The 21,494-nt window shown below is 43.2% G+C and overlaps 4 protein-coding genes across 6 annotated transcripts in view; 2 read left to right on the plus strand and 2 right to left on the minus strand.

Moving 5' to 3' along the window:
* The first annotated feature begins 258 nt into the window (after window positions 1–258).
* LOC311489560 (uncharacterized protein) lies at window positions 259–4,528 on the plus strand. The gene is made up of 3 exons (XM_084546689.1): window positions 259–742; window positions 1,763–1,823; window positions 2,506–4,528. Exons 1-3 carry the CDS (start codon window positions 395–397, stop codon window positions 3,390–3,392), a joined length of 1,296 nt encoding a protein of 431 aa, XP_084402815.1. The 5' UTR covers window positions 259–394; the 3' UTR covers window positions 3,393–4,528.
* A 23-nt stretch (window positions 4,529–4,551) lies between these two features.
* LOC311489559 (uncharacterized protein) lies at window positions 4,552–7,794 on the plus strand. The gene is made up of 4 exons (XM_084546688.1): window positions 4,552–5,401; window positions 5,869–5,966; window positions 6,044–6,116; window positions 6,201–7,794. The coding sequence occupies exons 1-4, from the start codon at window positions 5,086–5,088 to the stop codon at window positions 7,034–7,036; spliced, it is 1,323 nt and encodes a 440-aa protein (XP_084402814.1). The 5' UTR covers window positions 4,552–5,085; the 3' UTR covers window positions 7,037–7,794.
* Window positions 7,795–8,195: 401 nt separating this feature from the next.
* Window positions 8,196–19,356, minus strand: tmem71 (transmembrane protein 71). Of its 2 annotated transcripts, none has more exons than XM_084546202.1 (11): window positions 19,165–19,356; window positions 16,769–16,839; window positions 16,047–16,108; window positions 15,068–15,110; window positions 14,772–14,981; window positions 12,994–13,280; window positions 12,440–12,634; window positions 11,847–11,913; window positions 11,281–11,342; window positions 11,143–11,192; window positions 8,196–11,069 (listed from the first exon to the last, which is right to left on the minus strand). In XM_084546202.1, exons 3-11 carry the CDS (start codon window positions 16,075–16,077, stop codon window positions 11,046–11,048), a joined length of 969 nt encoding a protein of 322 aa, XP_084402328.1. In that variant the 5' UTR covers window positions 16,078–16,108; window positions 16,769–16,839; window positions 19,165–19,356; the 3' UTR covers window positions 8,196–11,045. The 2 variants fall into 2 exon arrangements, with proteins under 2 accessions (XP_084402328.1, XP_084402327.1); XM_084546201.1 differs by having other exon boundaries at window positions 16,769–16,846.
* Window positions 19,357–20,322: 966 nt separating this feature from the next.
* Window positions 20,323–21,494, minus strand: part of ift57 (intraflagellar transport 57 homolog (Chlamydomonas)) — an 8,454-nt gene continuing 7,282 nt past the window's right edge. The window contains exons 10-11 of one of the 2 annotated variants that reach the window (XM_084545689.1): window positions 20,781–20,847; window positions 20,323–20,694 (exon numbers count right to left, since the gene is read on the minus strand). In XM_084545689.1, coding sequence (XP_084401815.1) covers window positions 20,510–20,694; window positions 20,781–20,847 — 252 coding nt within the window. In that variant the 3' untranslated portion in view covers window positions 20,323–20,509. The remainder of the gene's footprint in view (window positions 20,695–20,780; window positions 20,848–21,494) is intronic. The other variant, XM_084545690.1, reaches the window with a different exon arrangement.

The raw sequence follows: 21,494 nt of genomic DNA on the forward strand, positions 1-21,494 counted from the left end.
AAATCTAGTTTAATTTATTCTACTTTAATTTTTTTCTATAAATATTTTTTTGAGTTATGAAGTATTTTTTTAATCCAAGTTATTATTGTTATTGTTACACATTTATTATTAAACATAGTTATTTTTAAAGGTATTATTCAGGCTCCAGCTGTTGTTTAATATTATTGTTAAATGTTATTGTTCGTCTCAATAACAGCCGCCTCTTATTTTGAAACGGCAGTGTTATTCCGGAAGTGAAGCGGAAACGAAGAAGAACAACACTTCCGGTCCTCTTTGTGTTTTCCAACGGTTTAAAGTCCAGACGGCTCCGACTTCAGCGCGAGCTCCGTGTGGACCGTTGGGGGGACTTTCGGTTCGGGTTCGGGTTCGGGTTCGTCCCTCAACCGGCGGCGGGATGTCGGTTCTCAGCAGCCGGGCTCTCCACGAGCAGCTGTCCATCATCATGGGGGCTCTGACCAAAGCGGCGGTGGCGGAGATCTGCGAGGTGGTGGACGAGGGCTACGCGGTGCTGCAGATGGAGATCAGCCGGAGCCACAAGGAGAACGAGGACCTGCGGAAGAAGCTGCACCTCATCGAGTCCATCGTCGTCCGGGGGAGGGCGGCGGCGGCGGCGGTGGCGACGACGCGGGAGGAGGAGGAGGAGGGACCGGTCACGATGGAGGGGGCACCTCAGCAGCCGGGAAGAGTGGAGCAGCAGCGGGACGGTGACAGGGAGGAAGCCGCTGGTGGAACCCCGGAGGAGGTAGACTCATCTGGAGCTTCGTCGATTAATTGATCTGATTTGTGTCGTCGTCGGTTAATTTAACAGTAAAAAGTTATCCTACATAAAATTTAAAATAAGATTTAATAATAAAATCGATTTATTAAACTAAGTTAAGATGCCTATTAACTGATTAATCATTATATATTAAATATATATATTTATATTAACTAATCGATTAATCAATGGTCGATTGAATCACCTGTGGATTAGAGCTGTACGTGTTTAATATCTTAGTAATAACAATTAAAGCACCAGTTTAAACCAGATTACTTTCAATTAGACCAGATTAATCGATCAATATTCATTGTAATCGACTAATAAAGTTGTTTTTTAATGTTTCAGCTTCTCAACTCTCATATTTTAGTAAATAAATACAATAAACTGATTTAACTGAAGTGAAACAACATGCAGATACATAAACAAAGGTTTTTATTATCAACTCCTCAACTTTATATTGAGTTAAACTGTCTAAAAGTCGTTTATTATTATTTAAATAAAGGAGCTGACCACCTTTTTGGACTAAATGATTAGTTTATAAAGACACTGATAACCTCATCCCTCTAACAAGGTTAACGTCGTCGGTTTAATCCAGTTTTAATCTCCAGATCAGTACTTAATCATCTGCACATGCTCCGACCAGTCGATGTCAAGATAACGGTGGGATATTTATTCTGACTCACAGTCGTGGTAATTATCTCGTTATTGTGAGAAACCAAAAGGCGTCGTTAGAGATAAGGAGATAACGGGATAATAAAAGAACCAGAAGCTCAGACGTGAAGGTGAACTCTCTGGTCACAGTTAATATTTATAATCCAGCTCCACACGTCCCTGCTCTCCATTTTTAATTATTTTCCTCATTGAAACGTGAATGAATCCTGGAGATGAGTCGGCCAATCAGGGCCCGGGAGATGTTTTCATCTTAATTAGATGTTGTTTTTTTTTAATTAATCTGTCCGACTGATAATGAATCAGTGACAATGATGTTTGTGTCGTCTGCAGTTTCCAGACGTGGTGCTGATCAAAGACGAAGACTCTGACAGCGACGACACCTTCGAGGAAAGTCAGTGGAAATGGGTTCTGATTCATTTTAACCTCTCTAGGTGCCAGGGTGGGGGTGAGGGGGGGTGGAGGGGGCTACAAAATCCTACTGATTCCACTACAGGAGGCAACGTACACACAATTCAACCTCTGGACATTTTATTTCTCCTGGACATCATCACATTCTACCATTGTGATCATTATACAATCCAGAAAAAGATGGAGATTTCCTCCATGTTGTTCACACATGGAACTCCCCAGGGAACCAGTCACCAAGGCATGCTACATATCAATGCTAAGCTAACTTTCTGACAAACATGGCTGTATTGTGATTCTTATCTGCAGTAAAGCCATTAGTCCACTAGATGGCGTCAAATGGCCAGGTGTGAAACTGAGAAACAGGGATGAGATTCTGTCAGGCAAGTCACCACGTGGTGCACAGCTGATGGATGTGGATAAACTCAGACACGTTGTAAATAAAATACCTGAACAGCTGCTTTTACAGTTTTAACGTTTGTTCTTTTAGAGACATTAACAACAAACATCCTGTTTAATCTACTTAGTGACAGCTAGCTACAGCGTTGTGACCGTCTCCTCTACTTCCTCTGGTTAAGTTCCTGGATTTCTTTGGTTTGAAAAGCGTCTTCAGTGAATCTTTTCCAGTCTCCCGTCACGCTGATTAAATATTCTTCCTTTTCCTTCAGGTACTAAGACGCCTGCTGATGGAGCTGCAGCCAAGGAGGGCGTCAGTTCTCCGCCGATAAGCCGACGGATGAAGAGACGCTGGACGGGCAACGAAGACGCAGAGAAGTCGTCGTCGTCTGAGCAGAAAACCTCCACAAAGAAGACGGCGTCCGTCTACAGCCTGGACTCCCCTCGCAGCGACCCCGGCCGCTGCGTCCAGCTCAGGGACGAGGCGGAGGCCACAGAGTCGGTGTGTTCCTACACCTCACAGGTCGACTCGGACGTCCAGCTGGTCCAGGAGTGTTCTCTGGTTCCTCCGAGCTCCAACAGGCCGATGTATTTCAGCGGTGGCGGCGCTCTGATGGAGTCTCAGTCTCCGTCCAGCAGAGCGGAGCTGGATCTGAGCGTCGACCCGTCGTGGACCGCGCAGACGAAGGCCCAGATGTCTTACGCTCAGTTCCACCAAAGCGAAAACGTGGACGGTGACGCGTTCGGGCTGAAGCTCGTCAGCGTCTCGGGCTCGACGCCCACAGACTGCCAGGTGTCCGAGAGCAGCAGCTCGGCGTTCGACTTCGAGGACGGCGACATGATAAACTTCGCTCTCTACCGGGAGCAGTCGGGACGGCCCGGCGCCGGGTCCCGAGGGAAACGCTTCGTCTGCTCCGTCTGCAACAGGACGTACGCCACGACGCAGAACCTGGAGGTTCACATGAGGATCCACACCGGCGAGCGGCCGTTCAGCTGCGACCAGTGCGGCAAGAAGTTCACCCAGTCGGCTCACCTGAAGTCTCACCTGAGCGTCCACTCCGGCGAGCGGCCGTACGCCTGCACCTTCTGCTCCCGGAGCTTCATCGTCAAGTACAGCCTCAAGCTCCACATGAAGAAGTGTCACCCCAATGTCCTGTAAATGTTATTTTAAAAAAGAAAGAGTTTTCAATAGAAATGTTTTAACTAATATATATATATATATATATTTTACCTACCTGTTTCTTTTTTAATAACCGTTTTTTCATTCTGACGTCGTGACGTTTTTCTGCTCGTTTTAAACTCAAAGGTTTTTGTCAGACGTTACGTTCTCAGCTGATTTAAAACCAAAATAATGTTCATCTCCTTCTACATGTTAAAGTCTGTACAGGTCAAAGGTCACGTCATGAACCAGGTTAAATGTTTTATGTGCCGGTTTTTGTAAATAAATCGACAAATAAAATTATTTTGTGTCCCCTGTGGAGTTAAAGTGTTGAAGGTTTATTAGGATCAAAGCTGGAAAAAAAACTGTGGCAGGAATTTAATGTTCAGAGTCTGAATGAGAACGAGAACAGTTAGTGTTTAGAGGGAAGGACATGATTCATCTGTCTGCTATGTAGATTAATCATTAAATGAGATAATGAGTGAGTACTGGTGAAAATGACTAATAATGATGTAAATGACTGAGATAGTGTTTTAAAGAAACAACAGAATGATAAGAAGCTAGAAAACGATCTATTGAAGGATTTAAAGTGTGACGATGACAAAAGAATAAATAATAATCTTTCAGTTTAAAACAAAATGCATGTGACAAAGAAACGTCAGGACTGAAACTGACTGAATAACAAGAAAAGACTGAAAAGACACTAAGTTAACATAAAATGATGTAAATGACTGGACTAGTTTGACCTGAGCACCTCTAGTGTTTTATAATAATGTCAGAGGTCGTTGTAAAGTATAAATGACACCACATGTTACCTAGCCTGTTCCTCCTAACACAGAGGTCCTGAGATAAAACTAATCCAGTGTCAATCTGAGACTTTTGTTTGATTCTCTTCTTTTTTTCTGTCTCTTGTCTCTTAAGAATCATGTAAATCAAAGTCTGGACAGATGTTAGGCTGCAGAGTGGACATGTCTCTGACACATTCACCTGTTCAGACGGATCAAATCATTAAATCAAGCATTAATGTGTTCACCAGGTCGTTGGTCATCTCTTCCTTAGAATCTGTAAACTAAACTAAATCAGTCAGAAAGAGTAAAACGTCCTCTGACCTGCAGCAGAGACAGAACTGTGGACAGTAGATTAGAGTAAAACACATTTTTAGTTCATTTATTTATGTGAATGCGCCTCATGAAACACAGACGTCTCTGAATCACAGGACGTCCACAGGTAAACCTGATCCTGTCAGAATAGAACCACAAGATGTTGCTAAAACCCCACTAAATGACAAAACAAAGTCAAAAAAAGACTTGAAATGAGTAAAAACATTTAAAAATAAATAATTTGCAGCGATGAAAAAAACATTTATATAATTATTTAGTGAAGTATAGTCTCAGTTAAAAGACATTTTAAACCTGTTTTCTGGAATAACATGAGAACGCTGTAAAATTGACGCATGCGTACTAGGCCCAGCGTCGCTCGGCGCCGCTAGCGTGCTTGCGTCACTAGTCGCTTCACTTCCTGGTTTGTGTGGACTCCTGTTGTCGCGGACTAAAACTAAAACTACACACTCGACTCTTTACCTCCACGTCAGAGGCTGCGACCAGGTGACCCGAGCGGGCGCGTGCCTTCCTGTGTGTCTCACCTGGCTCTTTCCGCTGCTCGGAAGACCGCACGCGAGGCTTTTTGACGAATAATGTCCCCGGCCGCGGGCATCCACGCGCAGCTCGCCTCCATCATGGAGGTGCTGGCCAACGCGGCCGTGGCGGAGATCTGCGAGCTCGTGGACAGCGGCTACTCGGTGCTGCAGCTGGAGATCACGCGGAGCCGCAAGGAGAACGAGGCGCTGCGGCGGAAGCTGCGGCTCATGGAGCTGAGGGCCGCGCGCGCGTCCGCCCTGCGAGCCGCCGTGGCCACCGCGAGCGGCGCCGCGCTGCTGCACGCGAGCGGCGGCCGCGCGCGACCTCAGGTGTTCGTGGGCGGCGAGGCGTCGAGGAGGAGCGGGACGACAGGTAACCGTTAGAAGCGGTTAACCGGTTAATCAACGTAAATAAATAAAATTAAATAAAATAAAATAAGTAATGACGCTGGTTCGGTGAATGTTGCGTTCAAGTACCATCTGGAAAACTGAACATTCAACACTTTGATCCAAAATCAGAGCATAAAACACACTTTTAACTTTATATTACTATGTGTTATAAGATTTAAATTAAAATAATCCTTAAATTTAAAACCAGAAATGTTTAATTATTTGTTCATACATTAATCACATTAATCATATTTTCATATAAAAGCAAATATTAAACTAATTATTATATTTTCTGAAGCTGTAAATGCAGTGGTAACCTTCAAATAGCTTTATATTTATATAATTTATATCTTTATTATGAGGTTTTATATTGGTGTATATTTAAGTAGTGAAATAAACTACGTCATAAACTGGACTTTAAACGCATCGTCTGGACTCATCATCCTCCAGGTCAGGCAGCTCTGTCCAGATCGACCAATCAGGAGCCACCACAGATCAGAGACCCGGATCCACCTTCAGAACAAGAACAGGAAGTGACGCAGAGGAGGGTGAGTAGAGGAGGAGGAGGAGGAAGAGGAGGAGGAAGAGTGTTTGACCTGATCTCATTCTTCTTCTGTGGTTCCAGTCTGCAGGTGAGACGAGCACGGTCATCAAGGTGGAGGACGACGATGAGTCCTGGTCCCGGTCTGAGGCCGACAGTGAGTTCAGTGATTTAAACGATTAATTATCCAGAGACTCACGTCAACGTCTTTTCATTCCTCCTGTGTTTTTCTCTCTGGAAGGTTTTTGTCTCGTCGTTGAGGGACAGACGGACTCGTCTCCATCACGCCAGGTCAAACAGGAAGCAGCAGGCGATGGTGGTGGCGACGGCGGTGGCGACAGCAGCGGCGGTGGGGTCTCGTCTCGATCGTGGACGAGTGGCGAGGTCAGTTCCACGTCTACGTCGGGACAGAAAAGCCAGAACACGAGTCAGAGGACAGAAACCAGTCTGGTGTTTGAGCTGCACCTCCAGCAGCATGGCTCCCTCTCCACTACCCACAATCCTCTGGGTTCAGATCCCAGCTGCTCGTCTGCGTTGACCCAAACCGTCTCCGGTGATGGCGGCGGCGGCGGCGGTAGCTTCCCCTTCACCCTCGGGGAGGGAAGTGTGTCTGCAGAGCGCCAGCAGAGGGCGCCGCCGGCCGACGAACAGCTTCCCGCCGCGGGGGGACAGACGGGCGGGTGGAGACACCAGGACGGGGGCAGCAGAGACGACCCCGGGGGGAAGTCGTTCGTCTGTAACCGCTGTGGGAAGACGCTGGCGTGTCTCAAGAACCTGAAGACGCACATGAGGGTCCACACGGGGGAGAAACCGTTCGTGTGCTCGCTCTGCGGGAAGCGCTTCTCCGACTCCAGCAACCTGAAACGCCACCAGAGCGTCCACACCGGGGAGAAACGCTACGGATGCGTCCACTGCGGGAAACGCTTCGCCCAGTCCGGGTCCCTGAAGGTCCACATGAGCGTCCACACGGACTGTAAACAGTTCAGGTGTCTCTACTGCAGCAAGACGTTCATATCCATCAGTCACCTGAAGAGACACGTCAGCGTCCACGGAGGACAGAGAGGAGTGGACCTTTAATGTCTCCACGTGGACTAAACATCAGGAACGAGATGAACCTAGATGGACAGAGACGATGGAGACGTGGAGACACCTTGGTCGTCTTCTAAGACTCTAGACATTCAGGACTGGACACTGAGGAGACAATACTTCTTCTTCTTCTTTTGTTGTATTTCCAGCAGCAGATGATCTCTTCTTCTTCTCCTTCTCCTCATCTTCCTCCTCATTCTGTCTCTGTAGTTGTTAACTAAATAAATAAATCTAAACTAGAATCAACTCATGAACTGACTGAACATGAGGACGCTGAGTGTCTTCATTTCCTCTTCTTCATCAGATGTTTGTTCTTCATCACTGACCTGGTTCCTCTGAGGATCAAAGAAGAAGCTTCCAGGTTCAGATCTGATCTGAGTCTTTGTCAATAAAATAAATTAGATCTGAACGTGGGAGAGACTTTACAGCTTCTTCCTGCTTCCTTGTTTCCTTTCTTGACTCCTCCTTCCTTCCAACATCCTCCTTTCCTTAATTCCTTCCTTCCTTTCTTCTTCCCTTCCTTCAAACTTTCCTTCTTCCTCCTTCCTTCTTCCTCCCTCCTTCCCTCTTTCCTCCCTTCCTCCTACCCAGGTTTCTTCCTTCATTCGTTCCTCCTCTCCTTTCCTTCCTCCCTCTCTTCATTCCCCCTTCTTAGATGGCTTCCTTCCTTCTCTCCCTCTTTCCTTCCCATTTTCCTTCTTTCCTTCCTAGGTTTCTTCCTTCCTTACTCCCTTCCTTCCATCCTTATTTTATTCCTTCCTTCTTTCCTTCCTTCTCATAAATAAATCAGATCTTAACATGTGAGAGTCTTTCCATCTTGTTCCAACATCTGGATCATGTCTCCAAGTCAACCAGCAGCTGTTGATGGTTCTGATCCAGCGGTAGGTAGAGATCCATTAGAGACAGCAGCTGCTACAATATTCTACTGACCACATGATGGCGCTGCTGATTTACAGACACACAAACTGAGATCAGATCTCAAGTGCTGGCTGGGGACGCATGTGGAGACACATTTAGATTAAGACCAGGTGGATGGACAGGTGAGACCAGGTGGAGACACAGGGACTTAGAGATGGACAGGTGGAGACACATTGACCTCCGTTGACCGTTGCCACACAGACACAAACACACGGTTCAGCCTTCATGACGTGTTTAATGAAACTAAACATTTACAGATTTCACTTAGAAACATCTAAAGATACGCAAAATACTGTAAAGTTAAATCTTAAAACACAGCGCCATCTACAGGCCGATCATTGTAATAAACATTGTTCCTTTTGTTAATTTGGAAACAGATTTTAAATATGTAGAATAATATCATTTAATACATTTTTTTTTGTCTGGTTGCGTCTGTTAAGGTTTAATTTTACAGTTTTACAGGACAGCTGATTAACATGAAGACAATAATAGAACAGATACGATAAGTGCCCTCACAAGCAGAGTATCACGTTTCCACCTACGGGAATAAGTGCAGTCAATGGAGATAAAAAAACAACAACTATATACATCACTATTAACAACATGTTCAGTAACTACACAGGAAAACAAGATGGTTTTTATAAACCTTTTATAAACTTTGTTCCTTTAAAGCTGCATTAATAGATTTCTGACCACCAGGGGGCGCCAGAGTTAGCCACGTACATTATCCATCAACAGTTTGCGATATCGGCTCCGTTTTGGTCTCCTCCGACAACCGAGGAACAAATATGATTATTTTGGTCGTAAAATCCAAAACCAGGAGCTAAAAGAGGCTAAAAAAGAAGCTTCGTAGTGAGTTAAAGACTACGAGCGATACCGTTTGATCCGTCGTTTATAGAAAATATTGATTCGAAGTGCAGCTTAAAATACAAAGTCAAGCAGAGCGGTATTAAAAATGGAAAAATAAGTAATACGTTGATTTTCTTTGTTCACTGACGAAGTTCCTGAACTCGTACATCTTAAAGAAATTTGGCACTTAATAAAACTCAGACGGAGACAGTTTGGTCACACCAGCGTTGAAAAATCTGTTCATTTAAATATAAATCTTAATAAATCTGTTGAGTTTTGACTCATTTTGATTTAAAACGTTTAATTCAGTTTAAAATTGTAAAAAAGCCTCTTAATGACGATTACAAAGATAGCTAGCTTCTTTCTCCAATCAAAGCTAGCATGTTCCAGGCGCGTTAGCATGCTAGCCGTTAGCTAACCAGATTACCCTTCTGGTGTGACCAGATGTTAAACCTTCATGACACAGATCCGATGCTGCGTTCACGTCCTACGAGATGGAAAAGTGTTGCTCGTCCGTTAAACGTACAACGTTGGACTTTTGCAATATTCACCAAACACACCTCGGTTGAGATGATGGAGACTGCTAATCCCCACGTGACCTGAACGCAGCATGATGATCACCACATGAAGAGCTTCCTCTGCTCCTCTGGCTGATACGATCATTAAACATAAACAGCTGATCCCACATCAGCTCCAGCTCCTCGGCCTTGGCAGAGGTTCGTGGCCCAAACATGATCCTTCATGAGGTCCAACTCCTCGTTAAGTCCTAAAGGACGAGGTGTTTTATTTTTTTTTTGCCAAACTTTTCCTGATGAAAATATTTATTTATCTCCAACCAGACATGAATCTGAGGATTATTTCAAAGACTCAAATCCACAAACCCCGTCCCTGGCTCCTTCCATATCTTGGAATTATTGCTCCCTCAAAGACAAACGTTTCAAAATAAGAGCTTTATATCTAAAACTGAAAGTGAGAAGCTGACCCCTGATTGATTAATGTGCTGCTGACTGATGTCCTGTGTGACCTGGTAGCTCCACCCGGCTGCCACGGCCTGCAGGATGAATCAAGCGCTCACAACTAACGGTTCAGCAGCTTCTCATGCGTCCCTGTTATCATTTAATTTAATTATTAATATCAGTCAGCGTTTGTGTTGCCGACATAAAGGCACTTAACAAAAGAAGAGTTTCACCACAAAACGCTGCAGAGAACCAACTTTTAAAGCTGCACCAGCGTCCATTAAGAAAACGCTGAAGTTTGGCAGCTTTTTATTCATTTGCTCCAGTTTTTCTTGCTTCAGTTTTAAAGATTAAAATAATTAAAACCGTGTTACGGTTAGTTTATTATGAATTAGTTTAGAGGATGAAAGCACCTTTAATCTGTGGCCCCGCCCATTAACCTGTCAATCATACGACATCAGTGATTGTAAATAAAGATCATGTTGATCATTATTTGCTCAGAAAGAAACAGAAACCACAAAGAACAGTCACTAGGATGTCTGAAAGTGTTGTTCCTCTACTCAGATATTCTGCTGTAAACTTTCACAATAAAACGTAAGCTGGTGCAGCTTTAATGTCAAATAACGTCTGCTGCGTTTCAAACTCTTCATTCAGGTTCTTCAGGAGAACAAATGGCACGTTTGTTTGTCTCCTGCGTTCATAAATAAACTCCTCAGTTTTTGCAGATATAAGTCACAGCTCTTATTTGAAACAGAAGGTAGTTTTAGTGTGTTTTTCTTTTCTTTTTTTACAGTTTAAACCTGAATTGTTTCTGCAGACATGAAAAGTCTGATGTTTGGTCACCTCTGACAGCCAAGTTCAAACACTAACGACAGAAGATTAAAATACATCTTTATATTTAACTCTGTATCTTTGTGTCTGAGCTCCTTCAGCACTTTAACAGCAGCTTTGATTAAACATGATGCTGGTTTATTTAAAAACTTTTCTTTTCCTGCGTCATTCACCTGAACTGTCTCAGTTAGCATTAGCATAAAGCTAACATGCTTAATCTTTAAACTGGGCTCAGGAGACGTGTTCCCTCTTAATAAACAGACTTTGACGCTGCTGTGAAATGTTCTCCAGAGCTCAGAGCTATTTTCACCCTTTACCTTCAACTCACATGCAAACAGTTAAGTGAATAAGAACTAACATAATATTTCTACCGAGTCCCGTCCGACCTTTTTCTTCTTCCTCCAGTTTCTCTCCGTTAGCGCCGACACCAGCGTCTTCCTTCCTGTTTACTCGTTCCTTGATGTGATGTCCTGAAACACAGAGTCAGAGTTAGCTTTGTTTCTTCTCGTCAGGTTGAAGAAGACAGAAGACGTTCAGACTCACCTCTGTCTTCGCCTTCCTCCACTCGCCCATCGGACCAGACTTGGTCACGACTGAAAGAGAGCAGAGCGTCAGAGAGATTGATTTCAGCCGGATTTAAAGCTGCAGACGTTCAGCTCCACAGATTTAACAGATACTCACACATAAAAGCTGTGATCATCATGAACACAGTGGATGTGACGGTGGTGCTCCACCACAAAGACCTGCAGGAGAAAAGGAAACATTAACACATCTAATCACTTCTATACGTAGGACACAACCAGAATGGAACCATGAGCGTTCACAGAAACAGCTACAAAGGTCTTGGTTAAATCATATCTACAGTATCACTATAAGGCCACTAGATGGAGCCCAAGGACCATGTATGAGATTGAAGCACAGGGCTCAGATTCTATCAGGTGAGTCACCATGTGGTGGATAGTTGATGGAGAAACGTGTGGACAGGGTCAAAAGGAAATAAAGGTAATAAAACAAAAACGTTATCAGCTGCATTTGTTGTCGGTTGTTTTGGATTTTTTTGTATCAATAGAAAGATTCTCTATTTTAAAATGTCTCCGTGGCAGAGTGGATCTGAACCGGTTCAACTCCTCCTCCTCTCAAGAGTAAGAAGCTGGTGTATGTATTGGTTTTTAACAGGTTGGCTTTTTAAACTGACCAGTCTGCTCTTAAAATGATGCTTTAAAGTAAAAAAAAAAATGATGCTTTACCCTGAGAACAGAGCAGAGAAGATGAAGACGGCGAAGACGAGGAGGAGAAGGGCCTTCATCGTGAACCCTGAAACACAAACAAAGACACAAATCAGAACCAGACGGTTACGAATGAAATCAGACGAACGCTTTGTTGAGTCCTGAGGAAAACCTGAAAGCTGATTCTGCTCCTGTAAAGATCTGCCGGGCCAATCAGATCGTTGGGGGGCGGGGCTTAATGTGGTAAAGGACAGAGCAGTAACAGTAGTCAGCTAGCACAGTCGCTAACGTTAGCTGTCTCAATCCATTAGCTATTGTTTCTGGATTCTTACATATTTTCTACATGTAGGTGAAACAACACGTTAACATGTCGTTACTTAACTTATTAACATAATAACCTCTAAACGTCGCTTTATTTTTTAAATCAGGGAAAACAGGAAGTGATCAAAACAGCTGTGGAAAGCAAGCAGAACATAAAGTGTGGTCGTAGTAACTACATTTAAATCAGACAAAATGAACATGAAGAGTTATTTAACGTCTCGTTCAGGTTCCTGCTGATCAGTGATAGAACTAACGGCGCGTTGTCCTGTTAAACATCTACAGCTGGAGCTCACCTGTCTCCTCAGGTGAGGCCTGACAGCAGCAGGTGTTGGCGTAGAACGGTGAGGGGGGCAGGACCTCAGAGAGGCCGCCCAGAGACTGAGTGAAGCGCTCCTTTGATTGACAGATCTCAGAGCAGATCTCCTCCCGCATGATCGGCGTCGGGGGCGGGGCCAGTTTGTCGGGAGGGGGCGGGACCTCGGTGGGGTCTGAAAGAGGGAAAGACGGAATATTTCATTATTATTATTATTATTATTAAATCAATCACAATATTTGACCTGTGTGTTAAAATGAAGGGTCTGAATATAAAGCAAATAATTTCACATCTATTCATTATTTATTATTTAGTAATTTAGAGTTTTATTTTTTATTATATTATACATTTTGTACTGATTCTGTGTTTCCGTTGACACTCTGTGATCAGTAAACAGTCAATAATCTAATCTCACTTTATCTCATTTCATCTCATGTCTCACAGATTTCTATTTGCTAACATTTAAAGAAACATCTCATCTCATCTTGTCTTGTCTCATTTCAAAATAAAAGCATGGTCGTTGGGTGAGCTGACCGTATGTGAAGCAGCAGCTGTCCTCCAGCTCGGTGCTCTTCAGTCCTGACGACCAGGACGACTCGTCCAGCAGAGCCGGGCCTCCGTGGCTCCTTATGGTCCCGTCCAGGTCTTGGTCCAGGTCCAGGTCCAGACCCAGATCATGATCCTGGTTCTGGTTCTGGTTCTGTCCCGTCCCAAACACACCTCTGAAGACTTTCTCATCCAGCCACGTCTGGCAGCTCTCTGTCACGTCGCTGAGCAGGCGAACCAGAGAGCTACGAGGCCTCCGTCTGCGTCGGAAAACCCTGAGCAAGGAAAAATGAATTCAATGAATCCAGACGTCATTTAACGGTTTAGTTCATTTTATATTTTCCATCTGAACAGAGAAACTAATAAACTTCTCATCTGACGCTCGTGAAACACAAACCTCTCCACATGTTGACGGCGAGCCGTTCAATAACACCGGCGTCTCCTAGCAACCGTGACTGATGACATCACACCCCGGTGCCTGAACACGGCTGATTTCAGACGTGAGGAATTTACAGCTCTGAAACCTGCACGACATGTTGCAGCCGCGCCGCGCTCTGATTGGCCGCTGAGAATGACCTCAGCGCTGTGAGGAGGTGCGCTCGCGTTTCTCCCTGATGTGACTTTAATCCTCTGGACTCAAACACAGAGGACGAGTCTTTCAAGCTGCTCCAGCTTCTTTTAGAGCAAAGACTAGCTGCTAACGCTAACTGCATGTTTTGGGAGATTTTAAAACTTTTTAATAATGAAAAATAAACAGATAAAAGCTGTGATGAGAGATTCTTTAATGAATCAGAGCTGGATGTTCTGCAAACTGGGAACCAGAAACCTAAAAAATAAATTCACTCTTTAAAGTTCTTAGTAATCATAAAGAAAAAAACTCTTTACCTGCTCAAAGAAAACTATTTCCCAATAACACACACTCACACACCGTCCTGCTACTGGAGAACTAAACGTGGATTAATCCACCGCTGAAAATAGTCTGTTTGTTTAAGATCAACGGATGTTTAAAAGATGACTGAGCCTGTTTTTGTAACGAGAAAGTCACATACATTCAGCAGCGACGTTAGAAAGTAGTGAGAGATAATAGTTAGATAACTAATTATAACTTTCATGTTGTTTTTCTGTCAAAATAAACATTTAAAGACTCTTAGTGTCAGAAACATGACAGAGCTGGAGCTAACAGCTAGCCTCAGCTAACAGATAAAACAGGCAGCTAAACTTTCTTCCTAATATTTCATAAAATCCAACAGATGCTTGTGTTTTTTCTTTTTTAAATGTTTATTTCATTTTGATAGTTGATTTTGAATCAGCTATGCACCACATGGTGCCTTTCCTAACAGAATCTGAGTCCTGTGCCTCAGTTTCAAGTCATTCTGATCCATCTAGTGGCCTAATGATGGTACTACAGATAACAAATATAATTTGGCCATCTTCTATGGAATAGGATCTTCGTAATGATATGTCTCATGTCTAAGTTACTTGTTTCCCGGGGGAGTTACATGTGTCTACAACATTTATATCTTTATGGATTCTATAATGTGCACAATGGACCTGGTTCTATTTTTACTAGAACCTTTGTGGTGTTTTCTATAAACTCTGGGTCCAGTTCTAGTCAAGATGTTGGTGGATGAGGTCTGTCCTGCCCATAGAGACCAGGGTCTCTGTAGAACTACTGTCCAACTGCTCCACACAGACGTTAACGCTACGTCCACGTCTCTCCACAGATTAAGTTTAGGACCGATGAAGGTAGAAGACGCGTCTCTAACCTGACCAGGTTCTCCTTGTAGGACACGTTGGTCTTGCAGGGCGTCAGCGACACGTTGCCCTCGTCGTCCCAGGAGAAGCTGTCCTCGGTCACGGCGTAGTAGCCGTTGGTGAGGAGGCGCGGCGAGCGGCGGCAGCAGCAGGGGTCGCCGCCGTCCGCCGAGGAGTAGCAGACGTAGGAGGAGTCGGGGGAGAGGAGGGAGGCGTCGAGGCTGAAAAGAGGAGGCGGTGATAGATTTGTTAGTTTCTGTGGATCAGCATCTGTTAAACGGGACGGAACTGAAGTTGATGTTCTCACCTCTGACAGTGACTGGCTCGTAACCTTCGCTTTATCGGCGAACCTGGACAGACGTTAGAAAAGACTCAGAGTTACACGAAGGAACAACGATTAGGTTTCTAAATAAAGAAGACTTTTATCAGCACGGAGAGACAGATGATTCCTGAGGACGACACTTGAACGAGTCGTCTGAGAGGAGGTGACGTGATGAAGATAAAAGCTGAGCAGGAATGTGACGGCAGTTGGTCTCCTGTAGCGTCCTAAAGTCTGTCCTTGTCTTCCTTGTCTTCTCCTAGAGTTGGTCTCCTGTAGCTTCCTAAAGTCTGTCCTTGTCTTCCTTGTCTTCTCCTAGAGTTGGTCTCCTGTAGCGTCCTAAAGTCTGTCCTTGTCTTCCTTGTCTTCTCCTAGAGTTGGTCTCCTGTGTCTTCCTAAAGTCTGTCCTTGTCTTCCTTGTCTTCTCCTAGAGTTGGTCTCCTGTGTCTTCCTAAAGTCTGTCCTTGTCTTCCTTGTCTTCTCCTAGAGTGGACTGGATTCAGTCCAATAAATCTTCCAGTCAAAGTTAATGTAGTGTGGAGAGGGTAGCTGGTACCTTGTGTTCTCTACTCCAGAAATGTTCTGGTCATCCAACGCTGCCATAAACTCCCTAACCCTCTCTGGAAGATGTTTCTCCTTGACGCTGTCTCCATCTGAGCTGTTGACTCAAGGTGGTAATACTGGATGATACCAGACCACCTCACCAAACATCCACATTCAGCTAGTTACTAACTAACTGTCTGACTCACTTCATTCTACACATTAGACTAGACACAGGATTCTTCTTCTTCTTCAGTTTTTAGCAGCTTTGACTCTAGCCAGCCACCATTAAAACAGAAGAAGAAGAAGAAGTCTTCTCCCTATTTCTAACGGCTCGTTATTGTCGTACTGGTCTCTCTCATGGGGTTGGGAGGGGGGGGGGGGGTTATGTTGGGGCCCCTGGTATTCCTGTGTGACGGTGACGTACTTGTAACGGCTCCAGAGAAGAACAGAGACATGTTTGTCTGCAGAGTCTCGTTGTCTGTTGATCTGTGAAAGACATCAGAAACCCGACACCGGGCCGTGAGACACAGGAGGACACTTTTATTACAGTCAATAACCCCCGACCCCCCAATCATCACCCCCACAACCCACTATAAAACAACCACACTAAACTCTGTACATCGTTCTCTTCTTTTCTGCTGTAGACAGTGTTTTTTTTTTTTTTTTTAAATCAGCTGACAATAAATCCAACTTCCTCAAAGTGTTTGTCCCTGCAGGAAGTGATGGACCATAAATAGGACGAGCAGCATCGTCTAGCTACAGGCTGCTGTCTCTGTCCTGCTCCGTGGGGACGGACGGTCCAGGAGGACGTTTGACCCTCAGGACAAAACTGTGAGAACAGAACAGGACGGCCTCTGTGCAGTTTGACTTTAATGATGAATCAATATCTGTTTATTTCTATTGGGGACTATTTTCTGTGGCGGATGAATCCACGTCTGTCAGAGTCATGTTGTTTACAGTTAGTTTACACAGTTAAATATAAAGAATGAGGCTTTACAGACACAACACTAGTTAGTTATCAGATAAAACTCTGATCAGTTCAGTTAATCCTCACAGAGCTGATCAGTCTGAGCGCTGGAGGGATTAACTCAGGTTAAGGTTAGTTCACATCTAAAGCAGGACAGTTTTAGTTGTTGTTGTTTTTACCTGTAACTGTCTCTGTGTCGCGTCACGCTGCAGTTTTCTGTTGAGGTTTCCTCACATCCTGCAGCAGCCGCCTGAGAACTGAATGTAGAAGAAGAAAAGAAAAACAGACGAGCTGAGACTCTGAGCTCATGTTTCCTGTTAACTCTTCGTCTGCTGTCAGATCTGAGAACACTCCAGCTTCCTCAAACAGGAACGTCACACTTAGGTTAAGGTTCTTGAGGAATTATAATTATCAACACATTTATTATGACCAGGTCCAGGGAGTTTCTTCTTCTCTGACGTCTAGTTTGTTAATTTTTTGTCTTAAACTTAGAGAAACAAATAATCTTCAGTTGAGCTGTAGGAATCATTTAACGCTGCTAACATGTAGTTGGTGACTTTTGTATCATGACTTCAGGATCTTTCCATCGCTGCAGGTTTTCCAGACCTGAGTGTGTTTTATAACACGAGCAGTAAAACCAGTCTGATGACTTCATGAGCAAACTGAGCTCATGAATATGTGATTTTAACAAATAAGAAAAGGTTCCTCTGAATGATTACGTCTGATTCTCCTTCTCTTTATGAATAAAAACCTTATTTACATGTTGGACGTGTCTTTAAAGAGAAGCTCAGGCTTTAAATCAACGCTGAACGTTTATCATTAACTTTCTGCAGCAGGACATTAGTGTGTTTGTATTTTCTTTGTGCATAAAAACTACAATGATCTGGTGAACTGGTCTGATTTTCATTGATTTTAAAACACTTTTTAACTTAAAGAGATTTGTTTTCTCTGTAAACTCAATTACATGATGAGGCCACATGACAACAATTACTTTATGTCAGTTTTCCTAGAAAGCATTGACATAAAATCCATGATTTTACTGTTTAATTGTGAAAATACAACTTTTACTTTGAAACTATTAATATCTGATGACGTCACATATCCAGGAAATCCAGTTTATTCTCACGTTTTACAACAGAAACTGACAAAATGTGTTAATATTCATGAAGAATTCCTTCAAAACTAATTAAAGTTTTATCTGGAGGTTCTTAACTTTCAATTTATATCATTTAAACAGTTTCTCATGAGATACAGACGTCATTTTAGTCAACTACATGAGAATATGGAAGTCAAGTCAAAGTTTATTTCTACAGGACATTTAAAAACAACCTCAGCTGAACCAAAGTACAGACAGAACACATTTAAATAAATCAACAATCCCTGTTAATTTAACCATTTCAGACACGTTTCAGACAATAAATAATAAATTCTTGCTGGAAGACGATATAAGTTAATACTTTAGAGGTGGAAAAGGCACTGATGTATAATCCATAAAATAAAATAATTACAGTTAAAATGACATTAATGTCACTGTATAAACATCAGGGTTTAGATTTTAATGCAAATTTGGAGAAATAAAAGTATTTTATGGCCCTTTACACATAGATTAGTTTAATATTCACATTATTTAATCATTTTATAAGTGACAAAACATTTTTATGATGGTTAATTAATAATTTATGCATCAGATGGTAAAAATATTTGTTGATGAGACAATATAATATAATCAGGTGGCTTCCCTTCCTTCCTTCATCCCTTTATGTCTTTATTTCTTTATTAAACTGATCCCCCCTCCTCTATGTGTCTCACTGGACTCGTCCCGTCCTGTGTTTCCCAGCATGCCTTGCAGCAGCAGCAGCAGCAGTAACAGTCTATGAAGCTGGAGCTGCTGATGTTGGAGGAAAACGCGTCGCAGGAAACACAAAGATGGATCAAACCATGTGAAGCTCAACCTGCACACACCTGAACCTCAGCATGGTTAAAGCCTTTTACTGGTTATTCTCCATGAAGTTATGTTTTATAGAGGCTGATTAGATATGTGGTGTCTTTAATGATCTAATTATGTTATTAACATCTTATATTCCTGTTTAATATTCATCTAATCCTCATTATTAAACATTTAAGATGCTCAGAAGTTCATTATAAACACTGTCTTGTATTTTTCTAATCATTTATCCTCGTTATAGTGTTTTAATTTCTCTTAACATCTTATTATTATTATTATTTAAACATTTTAATTCCCTTATTCTCTCTGATATAATGAACTCATCGATGCTTCAGCCTATTTTTTTAGCTGCATTCCTGTAGTTTCATTATTATAACACAGAATTCACTTGAAACATTTATAAATATTTATTTGTTATATTATTCATAAAGGAAATGTTTTTTAATTTGTAGCCAAATGACTGTAATCCTTATTTGCATAAAATAAATGTCTTAAAATTATTAAACTGGTTAAAAATGTATATAAACTGTAACAGAATTAGTTTTTACTATAATTTTAAATACACATTTTAAGGTTTATCTGCATAAAACCAGACAAAGAGAAAAGATAACGGGTCAAAGCTGAACTCACTTTGTTTTCCTCCAGATTCCTCCACCGGAAGTCAAGAAAAACTCTTCTTCGGCTGTTTAATAGTCTTCTTCTTCCTTCTTCTTCTTTTGTTGGGACTTGTTTTAACCGTTAATGTCTAGTTTTATGTTTTTTCCTCAGGTTGAATAAAAGAAGTGAAGTCTGCAGCTCTGAGCTCCGCAGCTGTCACCGAGCCTCGCCTACAAACCGGAAGAGACGGGAGAGCTGTCAAATTAAAAGACACACACACACAAACAACAGGTTCCGGTCACGGCGCTTCAAAGTAAAAGCACATGAAACAAACGGATTATAAAGAACACACAATTCTACCATCCATATGTTTATATTATTAATATTATTATTCATTAACAGGTCGTTTTTAATTGATTATGTTTGATATCTTCATTAATATGTAAAACTATATAAAGTTTTGACTCTGTACAGTCAGTAAAAACAAATTGATAAATATAAATATTACTGATAAAATATAAAGAAATATGAGACAATAAATAAAACATCACAGATGAGTCAGACTTTAACATTGTCATGGATAAATGTAGTTTCTCTGTGTCTCAAGATTAAAAGCACTTTGATTAATCATAACTCACCTTTTAGTGTTGAGATGGCCCACTCTTATTTTGAAGGACAAAACACCACTTCCGGGTTACTTACGTCTCATTACCTTGACAACAGACTTCCCCCAAAATTCCCAAAACAAAACAAAACATGGCTTTTTTTTCTTTTAACGGAAAATTTACCTTCAAAAAATAACAGAATCTTTTTTATATATTTTTAAATATAATTATTATTTACGTTACAACGTTTTTTCAGGTTGTATCAAAATTTATTTTTACAGTCATATAAATAAAACATAAAGTAAATGATGTGAATAAAAAATAAAGATAAATATGTGACTTTTAGGTGAAAGTTCCAGTGAGAAGGTCAGGATGTTTATTCTGGTTTAGGCTCAGGAGGCCCGGCGCCGCCTGGGGGGGGGTGGGGTGGGAGGGGACTGTGCCTCCTAAGCGAAGGGCCCTGTGGCAGCGCCACTAAGCGAAGGGCCCGGCGCTGCCCGGTGTGTGGGGGGGGGGGGACTGGGCCTCCTAAGCGAAGGGCCCGGCGGCGCCCGGTGGTGGTGGGGTGGGGGTGGGGACTGGGCCTCCTAAGAGAAGGGCCCTGTGGCAGCGCCCCGTGGGGTGGGGGGGGTGGTGGGGACTGGGCCTCCTAAGCGAAGGGCCCTGTGGCAGCGCCCCGTGGGGTGGGGGGGGTGGTGGGGACTGGGCCTCCTAAGCGAAGGGCCCTGTGGCAGCGCCCCGTGGGGTGGGGGGGGTGGTGGGGACTGGGCCTCCTAAGCGAAGGGCCCTGTGGCGGCGTTCTCTGGGAGGTTGGTGGCGTGCATGTCGCGCGTCATGTTGGACTTCTCTTTGAGCTTGGCCTGCAGCAGCGTGTGCTCCACCACGCCGATCCTCACGTCCATCTGAACGATCTCCTGCTTCAGCTTCGTCAGACTCTGCTTGATCTTCACCACCGGAGCTGAGGAGACGAACACGGGACCAGGTTTAGAAGAGGAGGGACACAACGCTGACGTTAGATTTATGCTAATCAGACGCTAGCTTCACCTCCGTCAGACATGCTGCTGCCCTTCTCCTCCATCTCCTGCTTCACCTTCTCCAGCTCCTCACTGATCTGAGACACACGACACAGATTAAACCTGTGAAACAGCTGATCAGCTGATCCATCAACAGATGGTCGTTGACTTGGAGACATGAGATGGAAACACTCTCACATGTTAGGATCTGATTTATTTATGGTGGTAGAGAAGGAAGGAAGGAAGGAAACAGTGAAGGAAGGAAGAAACCTAGGAAGGAAGGAAGAAACCTAGGAAGGAAGAAACCTAGGAAGGAAGGAAGAAACCTAGGAAGGAAGGAAACAGTGAAGGAAGGAAGAAACCTAGGAAGGAAGGAAGAAACCTAGGAAGGAAGGAAACAGTGAAGGAAGGAGGGAGAGAAGGAAGGAAGTAAGAAATCCAGGAAGGAAGAAACCTAGGAAGGGGAAAGGAAGGGAGGGAAGGAAGGAAGGAAAGAAGAAACCTAGGTAGGAGGAAGAAAGACAGGAAGGAACCTAGGAAGGAAGGAAAAATGAAGGGAGGGAGGAAAGAAGGAACTTAGGATGGAAGGAAAATTTAAAAGAGGAAGGAAGGAAAGAAGGAAGGAAGGAAGGAAGGAAGAGGAAGGAAGGAAGGAAGGAAGGAAGGAAGGAAGGAAGGAAGGGATCTTCCCTCCTCAGACTAATGTCTCTGTTGAGTTGATTCTAGTTCAGATTTCTGTGTTTTG

This window comes from Chelon labrosus, assembly GCF_963514085.1.
Source record: "Chelon labrosus genome assembly, chromosome: 6".
In the NCBI taxonomy this organism is placed as follows: domain Eukaryota; kingdom Metazoa; phylum Chordata; class Actinopteri; order Mugiliformes; family Mugilidae; genus Chelon; species Chelon labrosus.